Source organism: Phyllosticta capitalensis (assembly GCF_038381095.1).
Source record: "Phyllosticta capitalensis strain CBS 128856 chromosome Unknown BKA78scaffold_2, whole genome shotgun sequence".
Classification (NCBI taxonomy): Eukaryota; Fungi; Ascomycota; class Dothideomycetes; order Botryosphaeriales; family Phyllostictaceae; genus Phyllosticta; species Phyllosticta capitalensis.
The window spans coordinates 2505269-2520758 of record NW_027117440.1 but is presented as its reverse complement, the minus strand read 5'-3'; the positions used below and the strand labels follow the sequence as shown (position 1 = coordinate 2520758).

At 54.3% G+C, this 15490-nt stretch overlaps 4 protein-coding genes across 4 annotated transcripts; 2 read left to right on the top strand and 2 right to left on the bottom strand.

Annotated features, from left to right (window-relative positions):
• Nucleotides 1-186: 186 nt before the first annotated feature.
• BKA78DRAFT_365483 (uncharacterized protein) lies at nt 187-515 on the top strand (the record flags this gene model as incomplete). Its single annotated transcript, XM_066892549.1, has 1 exon — nt 187-515. One exon carries the CDS (start codon nt 187-189, stop codon nt 499-501), a length of 315 nt encoding a protein of 104 aa, XP_066748148.1. The 3' UTR covers nt 502-515.
• A 1325-nt stretch (nt 516-1840) lies between these two features.
• BKA78DRAFT_83455 (uncharacterized protein) lies at nt 1841-4967 on the bottom strand. The gene is made up of 2 exons (XM_066893833.1): nt 3313-4967; nt 1841-3261 (listed from the first exon to the last, which is right to left on the bottom strand). Exons 1-2 carry the CDS (start codon nt 4514-4516, stop codon nt 2195-2197), a joined length of 2271 nt encoding a protein of 756 aa, XP_066748147.1. The 5' UTR covers nt 4517-4967; the 3' UTR covers nt 1841-2194.
• A 3031-nt stretch (nt 4968-7998) lies between these two features.
• Nucleotides 7999-10979, bottom strand: BKA78DRAFT_350173 (pH-response regulator protein-like protein palA/RIM20; the record flags this gene model as incomplete). The annotated part of the gene is made up of 7 exons (XM_066890938.1): nt 7999-8879; nt 8951-9525; nt 9579-9825; nt 9877-10521; nt 10575-10629; nt 10682-10919; nt 10975-10979. The coding sequence occupies 7 exons, from the start codon at nt 10977-10979 to the stop codon at nt 7999-8001; spliced, it is 2646 nt and encodes an 881-aa protein (XP_066748146.1).
• An 82-nt stretch (nt 10980-11061) lies between these two features.
• On the top strand, nt 11062-11938 carry BKA78DRAFT_341270 (putative iron/copper transporter Atx1). The gene is made up of 2 exons (XM_066890344.1): nt 11062-11575; nt 11684-11938. Exons 1-2 carry the CDS (start codon nt 11488-11490, stop codon nt 11836-11838), a joined length of 243 nt encoding a protein of 80 aa, XP_066748145.1. The 5' UTR covers nt 11062-11487; the 3' UTR covers nt 11839-11938.
• Nucleotides 11939-15490: the final 3552 nt, after the last annotated feature.

Here is a 15490-nt window from a genome sequence, read left to right as displayed (position 1 = left end):
CCCAGCAGCCCTTTTTGCGCCACCTTCACTCGCGCGCTCACCTGAAGGCCAAGTCCAGCTGCTGCCCTCTCGCCCATCACAGCCTCCGCTGATACCTACCTGCCTGCCTGCCTGCTTTCCCACGGACCTGGCTAAGCACACATGCTGAAGAGACACTAGGAGCATGCACAAGCAGCCTTCAGCCAGATGCGCAACGGCCACAGCAATGTCAAATGGCAGCGAGCAGACGGTCACTCGACGTCCATTGCCGACTTTGTTCAATCTCTCGCGCCACAACTTCTCTCTCTCTCTCTCTCTGATTCCCTACAGGACACGCACGCGCTTCGAGAAGGCACAGCTCTCCATCCCTCTTTCCGCAAACACGTCCACAAATCTCAAGATATGTCGACACATTTCCAAGGCGGGTACTCTGAAGCCGACGACGAGGCCAAGGAAGGGGAGACAAACAATGGTTCTGGGATCGGCCAGGAAGGAAGCTGCTATATCTCCGGGAGGCTATGAGCGGAGAAGACGACACTAAATAGCGCCGGCCAGCGGTGGGAGGGTCTTTTGGGGGGTGCCTGGCGTGTTTCCAGGTACGAATGATTTACGATGTCAACATGGGAGTACAAAGCGTGTTAACAGCCAGTGCTCGTGGAGAGGCGCCAGCAAGTGGTCTCGACCGGTCGACATGCTAAGACGTCTGGACAAGAGCCATTAATGTGGCAAGGTGATGTGGGCGAATGGCTCGACGAATGAGCTGCGTGGAAACAGGCAAGCCTCAGGGAGACGGCAAGGACCCTACTAGCAAGTATCCAAAATGGCGATGACTACAGCAACCCAAATGACTCTGATGAAGCTGACAACGATCTGGATTCCGTCAAATTGCTTCTTGTTCTACGTAGGATTGACACCACACCAGTCTGTCCGTTTCATACGTCCACGAATCCACCTACCACCCACTCTTCCGTGTCCTTCCTGTACGTTCCCTCTCGACCATCCCATCTCTCCGTCTGTATCATCTATGATTTGTCGTCGCTCCAGACGCGATCAAAGAACGAGGAGCAATGAAAAAGCCCAGAGACGAAGCGAAAGAAGACGAGGAGGTCCCAAGAAAGAAATTCGAGATTGAACACGAACGAGCTCGTCGACCCCGGACGCTCGAGCCCTGCAGCAGCCCAGCTAGCTGCTTTGCCTTGCCTCGCGCTGACGACGGCTTGTTGGTCGTCGTCGTCGCCGCGAAAACAAAACCAACCAACCGCATCCGAAACAAAACGAAGACGAAAAGCTTGGCTTGCGATTGAGGGTTGTCAGGAGAAAAGACGCGGGAAGCAGCCAGGAGAATCGAACCAATAAAGAGATGTATGGCTATAGGAAAGGCACGGTCTATGGGCTCACACAAAGTGTAAGACAGGGCAGGGAGGTGTATGACTAGGCGACGTCGTCGCCTCTGATGTCTCTCGGGAAGTGACGTTTCGTTGGAGTATATATATCGCGAAAGAATCATGGAGGGAAGTTATGCCAATGTAAAGATGGAATGGGACAGGTAGGGCAAGGCACGCCAAACCGTTTAGCAGCCAGCAAGTTTGATTCGCCACGTTTGTTGTCCGGACGCCTAACCCGTCCTTCAAGTCCTCCGCTTGAGAATGATTGCGCCAAATGACAAATTCTAATCATTGGTCGATCGCCAGGAACAAACCTTTCAGCAGAACACAGTAGGGCAGCCAAAAGCAAAACGCGAGGTCATCGAGGAGCTATGAGAAGGCAAGGAATGAGACATGGAAGGGGCACTTCAGGCTAAAGCAAGATTTGGTATCTCTCTCAACAGGCATGGAGTGCAGAAGCGTAGAAATGTAACAGAAACAGAGCTCCACTATCAAGAAGAGAAGGAGTCGTGACGCGTGTAAAAACAAATCAACAAAGAGGATGTAGAGAAAGAAAAATCTGAGACAGGCCAAGACTCCATCTGAAAATGTCCAAGTGCCAGACCAGAGTCGCAAAGAATGACTCGTCTCATCCGTCAACACATGACACGAGGTATACTGTGTCTGGGGTTGGTACTGACGTCCGCAGGGGCGGTAAGTGGGCTGGGCGCCGCGTCGTTCATTTGGAGCCGCCCCCACGGCGATCATTTATGCGTCTGCCAGGTACGCACTGTTCCTGGCTGCATGGGCGGACGGGAATTCGACGATCAAGTCCGTGCCGTAGAACAAGCTCATCCTCCTCGTCCATCGTAATCGCTCAGCGTTTGCTCGGTGCGCCAGCTGTTGTCGTCGTACATGTCGCCGCCGGAGCTTTGCGCATCAAAGCTGCTCCGCCCACTGATGGCGTCGTCATCGATGTTGTCGTCGTTGTTGCTAGATGGTAGAGCGTCCCATTGTATACCGGCCAGCGCTGGGTATTGTTGAAGCAGCGACTGGGGGAGTGTGAAGCCCATCATGGGTCCACCATGCGCAACGCCCAAGCCCGGCTGCTGGCCGGACGGATCATATGGCGAACCTTGCGGGTACTGGGGCATCATCATACCCAGGCCCTGTGGCTGCCCAGGCTGCATCATGGGATTGAAATGCTCCATTCCCGGTTGTTGTTGAGATTGAGAAGATAATCCTGGGACATCCCAACCCTTCTCGGCCGCTTCTTCTTCTAGCAATGGCCTGATGCACACGCGTCCGGCTTCACTCCTAAAGTGACGACCAAGAGCATCTGCGCGCGCAAAGCGTCGCGAGCAACCCCACGAATTTCCATCTTTGAGAGCACCTCGACAGACAAATTTCTTCTCGCCGCTGTGTAGACCTTCGTGTCGTTTGCGGTCATGTTGACGAGCGAATGCTTTGCCGCAGACACTGCACACAAATGGACGCTCGTCGGTGTGAGTGCGCAAGTGGGAGCGAAGATTGTACGCGCGGGTAAATCTCTTAGGACATAGAGAGCATTGGAATGTGGCGGGATGCTTCTGGGTGCGCTTAGAACCAGTGACGGAAGGAGTCGCAGAAGTTTCGCTGTGGCCGCCAGGGCTTGAAGCTCCAGACGCGGGATTAGCTGGATTCGGGCGATTCGGATCGGCGAGGCCAAGCATGTAGTCACGATGCGGGATACTGGAAGTCGAAGATCGGCGAGACTGTTTCCCCAAGCCGCCAGGAGTTGACGGACGGGAAACGGATAGCTTTGCAGCGTCGGGATGCAGAGATGAAGCGTCGGACGGCGGGCTCGCAGGCTGCCCAGCACGCATGCTGGCACTGCTGAAGGGATCTGATTTCGCGCGCATTCTATTGCGCGAGCGATCTAATTGTTGTTATTAGTCTTGGCCTTCATTAAGAATTCTGGTAAACCTACTGCGATCCGGAGGACTGAGCGCATTTGCGGAGTTATCAGGCTTGGGCGGTTCGAAGCTCTGCTGCCTCGAGGGTGGTGCAAAGTCAATGTTGATTTCGGGAGGAGACATTTGATCCGATGCGCCATAGTCTTGGGGATTGTCGTTGCTCAACGCCGGGAAGGGCTCCTGGCCAGCTCCAGGAAACATGTCCATGCCGTCGTTGCGATTGCTCATGATGGGTGCCAATCCATAGTTATTTGAAGCCGTGAAGGCGGGCAGTTGCTGCTGCTGGGGCATTAGGCGCGGCGATATGGCCGGACTATGGCCAGGGCTAATTCCGGCCTGGTTGTCTGACAGCGAAAACTGACCAAAACTAAGAACATCGTGGAACATGGGATCCTGTTGCGCTCCGAGCAATGGCGACGCATTGTTGTCGTCGAAACCTTCGTTGTTGCCAAGATATGGCGACGGATGAGCAGAAGAAGATACGTCCGAGTAGGTGTCTGATGGCGCTCTCCGGTGACCTCTAAATTGCATTCCGTGCCACTCGTTTTGGTGACCAAACGCCGCACTCGGATCTAGCGACTGCTGTCGCGAATGGCCCGATGGAGTAAAGGCACCTTGACCAATGCTTGGTGATGCATGCGGGCTGTTGCTCGAGTGGCGCATGTCTCCCTGGAGGAGATGGGGCGGAGTGGGGGAGTGCGCCGCGGTAGACATCTGGTTCATGAGGCTGGTAGGGTCAATGGACTGGTCATGCAATTGTTGGCCGCTGATTTGGTGGTCAAGCAGGATGGAAGGATCGACTGATGAGGCCCCTAATCCGTTGTTCTGAAAGCCCTGCGCGTTGAATCCCCCGTTGTCCGCGGTCTGATCTCCTAGACCCAGGTTGTCCTGAGGATAAATGGTGGTTTGTGGTCCGAATTGAGGGCTTGCGGCGTTGGAGGGCAGGCCTTGGGGTTGTAGGAAACTGTTGGAAATGTCCGACTGCGGAGGGTATTGGGACTGGGTGGGCGACAGATAGTTGGGTGAAAGATGATCGAAAGAAGAGTTGTTGGACTGGTCAAAGGTCGTAGGTTGGTTATAATCAGGCACCAGCGAAGCACCGTCGAGGCCAAGGCCAGTGACGTTTTGGTATCCGGCGTGTGGCGAAGGGGAAGTATTCTGGCTTATATGAGGCTGGTGACCCTGCGAGGGCGAGCGGCCGCGCTGGTGAGGGTCCATGATGTCGGGGGAGGGATGTGTGGTTGCGGCCGGGCTGGATGTCCTGGAGTCTGGCGGATGAGCTCAGACCATGGAGGAATCGGATTGGGCGGAGAGCGGGAGGAGCGGTACGCAGGACAGGCACAGGCACACGACAGGCCGGGCTTGCGACGACTGGGCTGGGGAGGGCGGGAGCGGAGGATAGCGGAGTCGATGCTTGGTTGGAGTCGATGGTGGAAAGTTGGCCTTGCGACTCAGCCTGGGGGCGCAGCAGCTGAGAAGGTGGGAGCGGGAGAGCAGTCGTAGTCAGCCAGCGCAGGCGACTTTAAGGCAATGAAGCCTTTTGGCGCGACAGGTCGGGGGCACACGAGAAGCGCCAAATATAGTCGGGGTGGCAGGAATTGCGATTTGCGGAGAGAGAGATGCGAAAGAAGAGGTAGAGGGCGATGTGGGCGGTGGGGGCCGCAGAGTACAAAGTGCGGCGGGCGGGCGATGAATTAGGCCGAGCGGGCCCTAGCGACGGTTATGTAGATATGGTGCCCGAAATCGACAGACTGCGCGGGCGCGTATGCAGATGCAGACGCAGGCGGATGGATGGACTGGTGATGGGTTGAAGCTGAAGCGAAGGTGAAGACGGAGGAGATTGACCTGTTCTTAGGAGTCTGTCTGGCAAACCTAACGGCGGCAAGGCACAAGGTGCAGGCAGGTGTGGCCAGTGGCAGGTGGCTGCCCTGGCCACCCTCTCTCCCACACGCACACACGGGCCGCGACTTTTCTCTACCTTCCATTACAACGACTACCGCGACGGCGTCATTGTGCAGGTCAAAGGCTTTCCGCCGTCGCCTGCTCAACTTGAAACGCGAATCGGGAGTTTGACTCGTCGGCTATTGTTCTCTTTTCTGACTGCTCGACAGTTAGCACTACATGCACTGCCACACAAGACGCCGCCAAGCGAGTCTCCGAGGCAGAGTCCAAGGCATTTCTCTACAACTTCTACTCAAGGCACAGGCGGGTGATCGTCGCCGTTGCAGCCATCTATTCTTAGCAAATCTACTTCAACTTGTGGTCGTGGTGCGAATCGTGGTAGAGACTACGGGAATAGTGTGCACGCCGCTTCAACTCGGCTCCGTTTCAGCCTTGCTGCCCCACGTGAGACTCAAATGCCTTTTCCTTTCTTTCGCCATTCCATCTGAATTACATCATCAACAACACCATGCTTTTTGATACGGACTCCCTCGTACAATAGCTTCATTCCCCGCGACCAATTCCGCGACACCTCCCACCGGCTGAACTCTCTTGCAGTAGACATTTGCCGTGCGAGCCACCACATGCCTCTCAAACCAACCAAATGGCCCAATTCCAAATGCCAAAAGCCTGGCGATGACGCGTCTCGTAGTCGATACCTCCAGGCAGACATTTATTCAAAAGGCCAAGCCGCTAGTACCCTTGTCTTCAACCTCCCGCCCGCTACCCTGGTCGCACCACCTTTACCTTTCTTTATTCCCCTGACTCGGCAGTGTACAGCACCTCAGCTTTCCAAGGACCACAACATGCACGCTCGATGATGCATTGACGCGTATATGGGCCGATTCTTGGTTTCTCAACGACTGGCATTCCCGTCCTCGCTCGCCTGCAATCACCGTCTGCCGTGCTGCGCTCCGGGCGACCAACGACGCGAAGGACTGTGCGTCCATCAGATCTAGTTACCCGATTGAGCAAATGCTCTCCATGCTGCGCATTCTGCGAAAAAAGAAGATTGAACATCCACACAAATTGAACAAAAAAACCGAGCACTTCTGGGCACCATTGCCCAACGTGCTTACGGCAACTCCATAGAAACCCGGCTGAGGTCTGCGTTGGCGTTCCCGACAAGTCGCTCAACCCTACCCGTCAACCGTCGTCGTCCCTTGCCTTAGGTTATCTTACCGTTTACACAGCCACACAGCGCCGACATCATCGTCCAATAATCCCGCGGCCTGCGCCTGCGCCTGCGCCTCACCCTTCATGTCTGTCAAACCACTGCCCTCCGAACCTGTCTTACTCTGCAGCCCCACCCGTGATGGTCATCGTCACTTTGAATCCAATACTCATGCCATCGCCGGGTCGGCACAAAATTTTAGCAGAGGAGAGCAGATGATATCAGTACGCTAGAGGAAGAAGAAAAAAATGCCGCACTACTTCTCTGGCATCCCCCAGGCACAGGAAGGACCGACCCGACCCAGCCTCCGCAACTCCACTCGCTTTGACTCCCTCCTTTGGCTCGGTGTTGTCGATCTTTTGGTGTGAAGCAAGGAAAAAGCCAAAACAAAATTTCGCACCATCTCAGCCTCCTACGTCTGCTACTCCACTTGAGAGAAGAGAGTGACGGTAGTTTCCTTCGTCGCCCTTACCTACGCGCTTGACACTGTGAATAGAAGGTCCGGAAGTTTTCTCCTGGGCAGTTGCGTCTTGGTTCTGTCGCTTCAGTCTGCGAATAGCAAAGTAGAGGGAGGAGAGGAGATCGAGAAGAAAGAGAGCGGAAGCCATCGTACTATCGATGGAATTCCAACTCCACTGTGCCTCTGTCGATTCTAGTCGTCTCGCAGCATCGCAGCATCCTTGCGCGCAGTAGTAGAGCACAGTATTCTCTTACATGGCCGTCAGCAGCTAGAAGACCAAACTACATGTAGTAGAAAATCTAGGGTCGGCAGCTTCCACCCCATCGCTTACCCCTTGACTGCTGTGAGGTTAAACGTCGGCGAGACACCACCAATCGATCTACTTTCTCTCGGATCATTTGGTACCGAGAAATTCCAATGCGCCTACCAATCGTAAAGCTACAAGACGGAGTGACAGTAAGGGCCTGCAGTTGGTGGCTAAAGGAATGTCAACTCTGCCAACAAAGACCACATGGTTCACGCGGCACACGAGGAGCCTTGAAGTCATCAAAAACGGCTGCGTGTGTGAAGTGAGCATTGGAATGCCTCGTGGCTTGAAGGAATCGGATGAGAGAGCGTAGAAGGACAATTCCAAGAAGCACTCAAGAACTCTGCTTTGCATTGGAGTTTGTGGGGATTCGTTTTGAAAGGGCGCAAACGTGACATGTAGGAAGGTGACTCTAGCTCACGACAATTGAACTTTGACGATTCCGCCTCACCATCTCGCGCCCTTGCAGCTTGATCGTCGGGTACGCAGAACCAAACCATCCCCTCACTCCCTCATCCCTTTATTCTTTGTCTCACCAAAAGAGAGCCCAAGTTGAAATATTCTCTGCGGTGATGAATAACCAATTCGCTTGCTCACACGCCATGGTGGATGAAATTCGCGCTTATGCAAATGCTAAGAACCACGCGCGCACCCCGTCAACAAATGAGACATCCGAACGAAACCACCTGTGACGAAGAGATAACGGGACAGGCCCGACCCGTTGATTACTTTGCAGACATGATGAGAGCACCGCCACCCCCTGGACCACTTTCACTCGAGGGCAGCCCCACGCACACGAACTGCTAGCGCGGCAGACCTCAACCAAACTTGAGCCCCATGCTCGGGTCCCACGTGCGATTCTGGGCTTCTGCGCCGGCGCCACTACTGGGAGGGGGCTGTGGCTGTTGCTGCTGCTGCGGCTGTTGAGATGCTGCGCCACCAGGGGGTCCACCACCGAAGCGGATGCCCATCTCGGGCGACCACATGCCGTTGGTCGGAGGACCGGCAGCGGGGGCTCCTCCAGCGCCGGACACGACGCCGGCCTGCACACCGTCGACGAAGCTGGCGCGCGTGGGCGTCGGTGCTGGCAGAGGTGTTGCCGTGCCGCTGCCAGGAGGCAGAGGTTGCTGCTGTGGAGAAGCATCGCCGGTGCTGAACGACGAGATGGGCTGTCCAGCGAGCATGCTTGCGCGGACCTGCCTGTCTCGCTCGCCTTTGAGCTGCTCCTCGCGTCGGCGACCCTCCTCGCGAATCACCAAGCCTTCCATGCCCTCGACGATGTCGCGTTCGAAGCCCGCCGCCTCGGCGCGTCGCGCGTATGTAAAGGCGCGCGCATCTTCGCGGAAGCGGCCTACTACCTTGGCCAGGTCGTTGTAAAACTTGCGCCCCACGTCCAGGTTCGAGATGACCTCCTTGTATTTGAAGTAGGCGTTTTCCAGCTTCTGGAGTGCCGCCTCGCGGTCCGAGGACGATTTGTTGGTGCTGGGGGCACGCGCTGCGTTGAAGGCAGCATTGGCCGCCGTGAGGCGCGATATGAGGGTTGATTGTGACGAGGATTCTGAGGAGAGGAGCTTGCTTGTTTCAGGGTCCCACTGCTCCGAGAGGTGTGTGCTGAAGAGGTCTTCGAATTGGATCGCTTCGATGGGTTGCATAGGATAAGCCCTTTCGAGACGGGCAGTCTCTGACAGCAACGAGGGTGCTGTGGTCCTGTTGTCAGAATTTTCCAGGGTTCGAGAAAACGGTTCCGGAAAAGGGACAGACAGGACTTACTGATGTCATCCTGCTTTGCCTGCACCTTCAGAGCCTCAATACTCCTCTTTCGTCGGCTCTCTAACCGCGCCACTTCATTCAGGCATCCTCGCAGCTTGCTAGCTTCCCGCTCGACCTCCGCCGTCATGGTCACCCGTCGACTGCTTGGTACAAACGACTCCAGATCCCGGTCGGTGCCGCTAAGCAGCCGTATCAGGGACTCGTTCTCTTTCAGCTTGTTCTGAACGATGCCATCGCTATTGGCCGCGCTGTTCAGGTAGCCTTCAATCTCGCTGATCTGTGCATAGAGCTTCTTGGCCGCTTCAGCCGAGGGCGCGCGTGTCCAGCGGTCCGTCCCGTACTTGCGGCGTGCCCGCTCGTCCTCGGCAGCTTCGCCTCGGAGCAGGTCCACTCCTTCTTGGTAAACGGCACGATCTGACTCCTTAAGGCTTTGCGTCTCATCAATGGACCGGTAGAGGCGATCCAGGCCACCCTGTTGACGAATTTCCTCCGCGTGGGACACGAGTCCCGGTGGTAGGCCCAGGGGCTTCTCCAACGCTTGCAAAGATCCTGGCAGATTGAGGGACTTTAAAACCCTGCGAGGTGTGAGCTCAGTCTCCATGATTGTGGCAGTGCAACCATGACGTACTCGTGTATCCGTGCTGTGAGATCTTCCAGTTCATCTATAGTCTTATTTACCAAACGGTCTCGACGGTCGGCGTAGATGCTAGCGGCTACATACACGGAATACGGCACCAGCTTGGAGAACAATGGTCTTCCAAGCTCACCAGTGTCCCCGAGCATCGACAAGGGGTCGGCAACTTCCTTGGGGATTTTGGCGGCCACCATACTCGCACGATCAAGAGTCTTGAGCTCGGACTTGGGAGGTACAGGCACTGTTTCATTGGGTCAGTTACACGCAGTCTTCAAGTCAAAGCTGGGCCTACGGAGATAAATCATGTCGTTGTCCTTTTCTGCGCGTTTCAAGTCTTCCGTGACCCTATTCTTGAGGCCATTCAAGTCCCCTTGGACCGCTTTGCTGATGTAACGAGCTTCCTTGAGGGCCTCATTCGCACAATTTAGACTGTCTCGTAGTCGCGCTACTTCCTCGCCATATTTGCGCTTTTCTAGACAGTCGAGCGCGGCCCTGAATTGTGCGGCGGCGGCGAAGTGGTGGTGCTTGGCGGTTGTATGATGTATCCACTCGCTACTTACGGCATTGGACTTGATTCCCCAATCGCCCGCAGCGACGTACAGATCTGACACTTTGGCGGCGAGCTTTGATATTATGGCGTCCTTCATATCATCCTTTACAGCCTTCTGCCAAAAGCATTCCTGCGCTTGCGCCAGCATGAGATGCTCAAGACTTTCCAATGTCATTGTGTCCATGTCTTCGGGTGGTTCTGTCCGCATGTCGGGTATTATGGTGGTCTTGAGGTGCGAGAGCACTCCCGCGGAGAGACAAAAGTAGTTGCAGGCCAATTTCAGGCCGTCGGAGGTGGTGCGGTTCGTGGAAGTTGCGAGCTGCGAGTACATGGCGGCAAGATTGAACAAAATGTTGGCCAATTCGAAGCGGACATTGTTTTCAGATACTGCTCTCAAACGATCAGCGCTGCTTAGACCCAGCCTTTGCGCATTACTGTACCCGGCCGTTGTGTGTTGTATCCCAGCGCAGGATACCACATGAATTCGACGCCAATCTGGAACAAGGTGAGTCCTGGGCCAGGTTGAGCGCAAAATCCATCCACATACATCTACTGGAAATTTTCCGCCTATCCATACCAACTGCGCAGCATAGGCCTGCAGTTTCCGAACCCCGCTTGTATGTGGCTCAATGGAGTTGATGGCACTGGATCGCAGGGAATCGATGGCCTCGAGGTCGGCCGCGAACATGTCTGGATGTTGGTCATATTTGCTCGAAATGTACTGCTTTATGGCGTTGGATAGGGTCACGGCGTGGGAGCGCCTGAACGGCAGATAGAGCATGTTCCTGCGTAAAGATCAGTCGCGCTGTTGACACGATTCGCGGGAGCGGTACGCACGACGCCATTTTGCAGCACCCAGGCAAGAAAAGGCCTGTCAGGCTGGAAGTTGTTTACGGTCCTTGAAGGCTCACGAAGCGTTGGACAAATAGCGGGGCACGTCGGTCGGGCGGTGACGTTTTTGCCAGGGACAGCGGAACGTCGAGGCCGCAGTGCGATCACCATGGACTTCTCCACACGGGGAGGGGCTCTGCATTTACCAGACTACTTTTGTTTCAGGAACGCTGGCCATGGCAATGACAGGCCAGTAATGACGCTGTAAACCATGGAAGCGAGGGCGCCGTTTGTGCGCTTCGTCTCAGAGAACGCGCGCTTTGCGGAACTCCGAGCACGCTTATAAACTCCGTAAGCCAACATCCTCTCCCTCTTTCAAAAGACCCTCCTTCTCCACACTCCTAGATCCTCCACATCTTCGTCTCCAACCTCCCATCGACCACACCAACCTGCTCTACCCAGAAACAAAACGCCCGACGCCACCTAGCACCAACAACACTCTCTCCTCGTCAATTCACCACCATGTCTGAGCACGTCTACAAGTTCAACGTCACCATGAGCTGCAGCGGCTGCTCTGGTGCCATCGACCGTGTTCTGAAGAAGCTTGACGGTATGTCGACCCTGAAATTCAGATTCCCATCTTCCACCTTTTCCACGACTCTCAAACGAGTCCTCTGTCTTCTGTCAACAAGCCCTCCTAATTACCATGACCCCGCAGGTGTCAAGTCGCACAACATTTCGCTCGAGTCGCAAACCGCCGAAGTCGTCGCTGCTGATTCGCTCGACTACGATACTGTCCTGAACACCATCAAGAAGACGGGAAAGAAGGTCAACTCTGGTGAGGCTGACGGCCAAACCAAGAGCGTTGAGTAGGGGAAGGGTGGTCTGCTGGTCGGGCATATTTGAAGCTGTGCATACGGGGTCAGGGTCTTCATATAGAAAGCAAGACACTTTTCACTTCAGCGCCCGGGCATGACGTGCTCCAACGAGTGAAAGCTGGTCAAGGCCTTTGTGAAGCTCTATTCTCATCCATGAGAGCTAAGTACTGCTTCTTTCCCACGTGAATCCATTGCCTCTTCCCAGAGACAAAGGGTGGCCTCCCGCACATGTGCAGGGGTTTGACATCTGGTCTCAGCCTTGGGCCCTGAGCACATTACCCCGCCTGCTCTTTGCCCCTCAACACCACGCGCACGTTCCCAAGGCTTCAGAGACTCCCATTCATCATCGCCCGCGGAGTCTTCGTGTCAACATATCATCAGATCCAATCAAACCGAGATCTCCCCAAGGACAACGAAGAAGCGCAGGTTTCAAGGCAAGTCGAACAGCAGCGCTTGAGTATTCGAGTCATGATCTGCGGGCATCCGTTCCCGTTCCGTGGAAACAGAACCAACCCCTGGTTGCGACATCATTCAAGACCTAAGCGCCAGCACGAGCGCTGACGACACTTGGATATACGGTGGAATCATAACCTTCATGTGGATGTTGGTAACCGTTACATCACTCGACAGGCAGGAAGAAAAATTGTAGCCCAGAAGCGAACCCGACACTTGTGATGCGAAACTGAGGAGGCGGGATTAGAAAGGGCGACTTCGTTCTCGGTCCTCCACTCTGATATAACAAGAGCACACCCTCTACATGGGAGACGATAGATGTAGAGGGTGCTGTTCGAGACCTGAAAGTTTTATGTAGGGAGGGAAAGGGAGTCTGAGAGAAGGAGAAGTTTTGTTCAGGTTGCGAGTGGATGGCACGTGATGCGAACGGGCCCTTGCGTCAACAGAGCGGGCCGAAGCGGAACGGTCCTCGGACAATGGACGTCACTTCCTCACTCTCCCCGACTGTCACTAAGTACCACTATAACGCTGTACTTTCGACCTCGATCTCTACCTTTCCCCTTCATGCTGAGCAATGTGAAAGGTCGTGGAAGATTTCCATCACAAATCTTTCCAATGTCCCTCAAAGCTCTCTTCAGCACCAGTCACAAGTCGAGAGAAACCTTCCTTCGATTTGGCTTTCAACGTCGAGGACCAAATTGGAACGAAGCATTCTGGGCTGCATGTCAAAAAGCTACACCACACTCGCCAAGCTGATTCTAGAAAATCAACGACCACACCACCAAGCCAGTTGGGCTGAACCCTACTTGGCAAAACTTACCTGCGCTGCAGGTACACGCCTTACCAAGTCGCATCTGGACGAAGCATTTCTATTTTGATCGACTAGCTCCAGGCAGACGGTTTTCATCAAAATGGCCTTGTCGGATGATTGTGCAGCCGAGGCTCCGTCGTCCCTCGCGCTCTTGCTTCTTCACGCTTCACAGGCGACCGAAAGCTACTCCACCCCTCGTCCCACTCGATTGGTCGCCACGTCAAGCGCATCAGAGGAGACTTCGATGGCAAAAGTCCATGCCCTGGCCTTTGTCTGCCTGCCACACACTCGACATTCAATGCAGCCCGTTTGCATGCACGACACATTGATGATACAGTACTCAGTTACGACCATGGTCACCCACTGACCTCAACTCCATGCACGTCTTCGAGTCAGCTTCTGAATGAGAAGGGCCCTGGTGAGGCCTTGATAGACAGCAGGGAAGCGAGATATTTTTAGGTCCCATTACTATGATCTTAGTCCCGAGATCTTCTTTTTGGCTGTCCACTCGGAACGCGTCGCGACCTGCAGGAACAATTCAAGAGTTTGGTAGCGCGCATTGCCGAGAAAATCGCCATGTGTGCCCCAACGTCTCTAGAGGTACATACTGTCGACCGTGTTGGCTCTTCCGGGTATCCCGACAGCTTCGCAGATTGCAGAGTTGGTCAACAACTCAAGGACTAGAGCACTGTATGGACGCTTCTCCAGACTCTGCTCTAGCAAACCCCTTGTGCCATTGGTTTCTCTCGAATCTTGCTGCCAGTGTGGTCCGATCCACCAACGATTTGCAATTGATTTACTCCGCTACATGGAGCGCCGTCGGGACGCCGGGCTGTTGGTCGGAACTCAACACCGGGTGCCTGGGAATTGGGAAGGCGTTTGTGGAAGTCGATATATCGAATGCCCGCATTAGCTAAATTTTCCCAAACAGACCATGCCCAGGCACCAAATTCCCTGCTTTGGTCATCGCCACAAGCGGAGCTTCAGCATGGCTAACTAAATTTCTCAGAATGGCCTCAAAGTAAGCATATTACCTCAAATTATCGATTTTTGTCCATTTGACTTGTTAGCTTCGAGCCAGCAGCCGCATGGCGTTTGCACGGGGCTGGACTACTCACGCTCGTCGAAAAGGGTGGCAGTGCTTCTCACCATGAAAGATTGCGTTTTGGTATCAGAGGCGCGCAATGGGTTTTTGTTGATCCAAGGCTGTGCTTGGTGACGCGTTTCTCATCCTCTTAGCTTCTCAAGGAATATATCGCGACCACCGCACTACATCTTCGACGAAAACATTGCTACACCATCCAATCCATGTGCTCTTCTCTAAGGCCAAGCGAGAGAATCACCCAAGACAGCGGATGGTTCGGAATGGCTTCGATGAAGCTTACAAGTGAGCGTTCTCTTTACGCCCGTTTCCTTGCTTCCCTTTTACCACCGAGGAAATTTCCGATCAGCGTTAATCATTCCAATGTTTGCGGGGGCAGAGTGCCACCCCAAACGGGAAGAGCGAACGCGAACTCGATCGGTCAACGGATCGAATGGCAGCCGTTGCATTTCCGTGTCCAAAGAGGCTCGGCGCCTTGTTCCTGAAGAGCACCCAAATCCAAGAAAATAAAGTTTCAATCCATCGCGCTTCCTTTCCTACGTCAGGCAGTAGACAAGGTCCACTCTGTATGCGGGAAACCTTCTAGAACATCACAAGGTCCCAGAAAGAAGAGGAAGGTATTCGAACATTGCTGATGAGTGGTGCCAAGGTCCAACTCTTGGTATTACAAAGGCAATTGAATCCACAAAGCTACTTCAAAAATGCTGACTGAACTCCTTCCCATTGACATCACGACCCGCGACCAATCCTCCCCGGTTTCGTCCAATGGCGACTCGGATAGATCCGCCCAAATATACCGACCAATCCCCAGTGTCCTTGCGTTCCAAACAAGGCGAGTATGCTCGTACCCCAGAAAGCAACTTACCAGAAAGGTTAAAGCGGAGAAAAAAGACGTGCTATGCACTCCATTGTATCCTTGACGGCAAATGACGGATGCCCCCTGATGCCTGCTTCCTTCTCGTTGAGCCATCGCTTCAACACCCAGAAACTTCACGAGGACAGCCCGAGCAAAGTTCCAATATTCTCTTGCAGCCATGGCGAGCGGGCAAACAGACGCACAGACTACCTTACCTCCTTCCTTGTCACTATTTTCAGCCAAGCGACAGAGAACCGGAGGACTTCCAAGAGAAGAGTGGAGATGAGCCTTAGCTCTTGAATGCTATATATGATCGATGGAAGTCCCTTCTCAAAGAGTTGTTGATTTGACGGCATAGGGTTGTCTGAATCACCTCCCAAGAACAACACTTATCATCTTACATCCTCTTCACTCAACTCTACGCA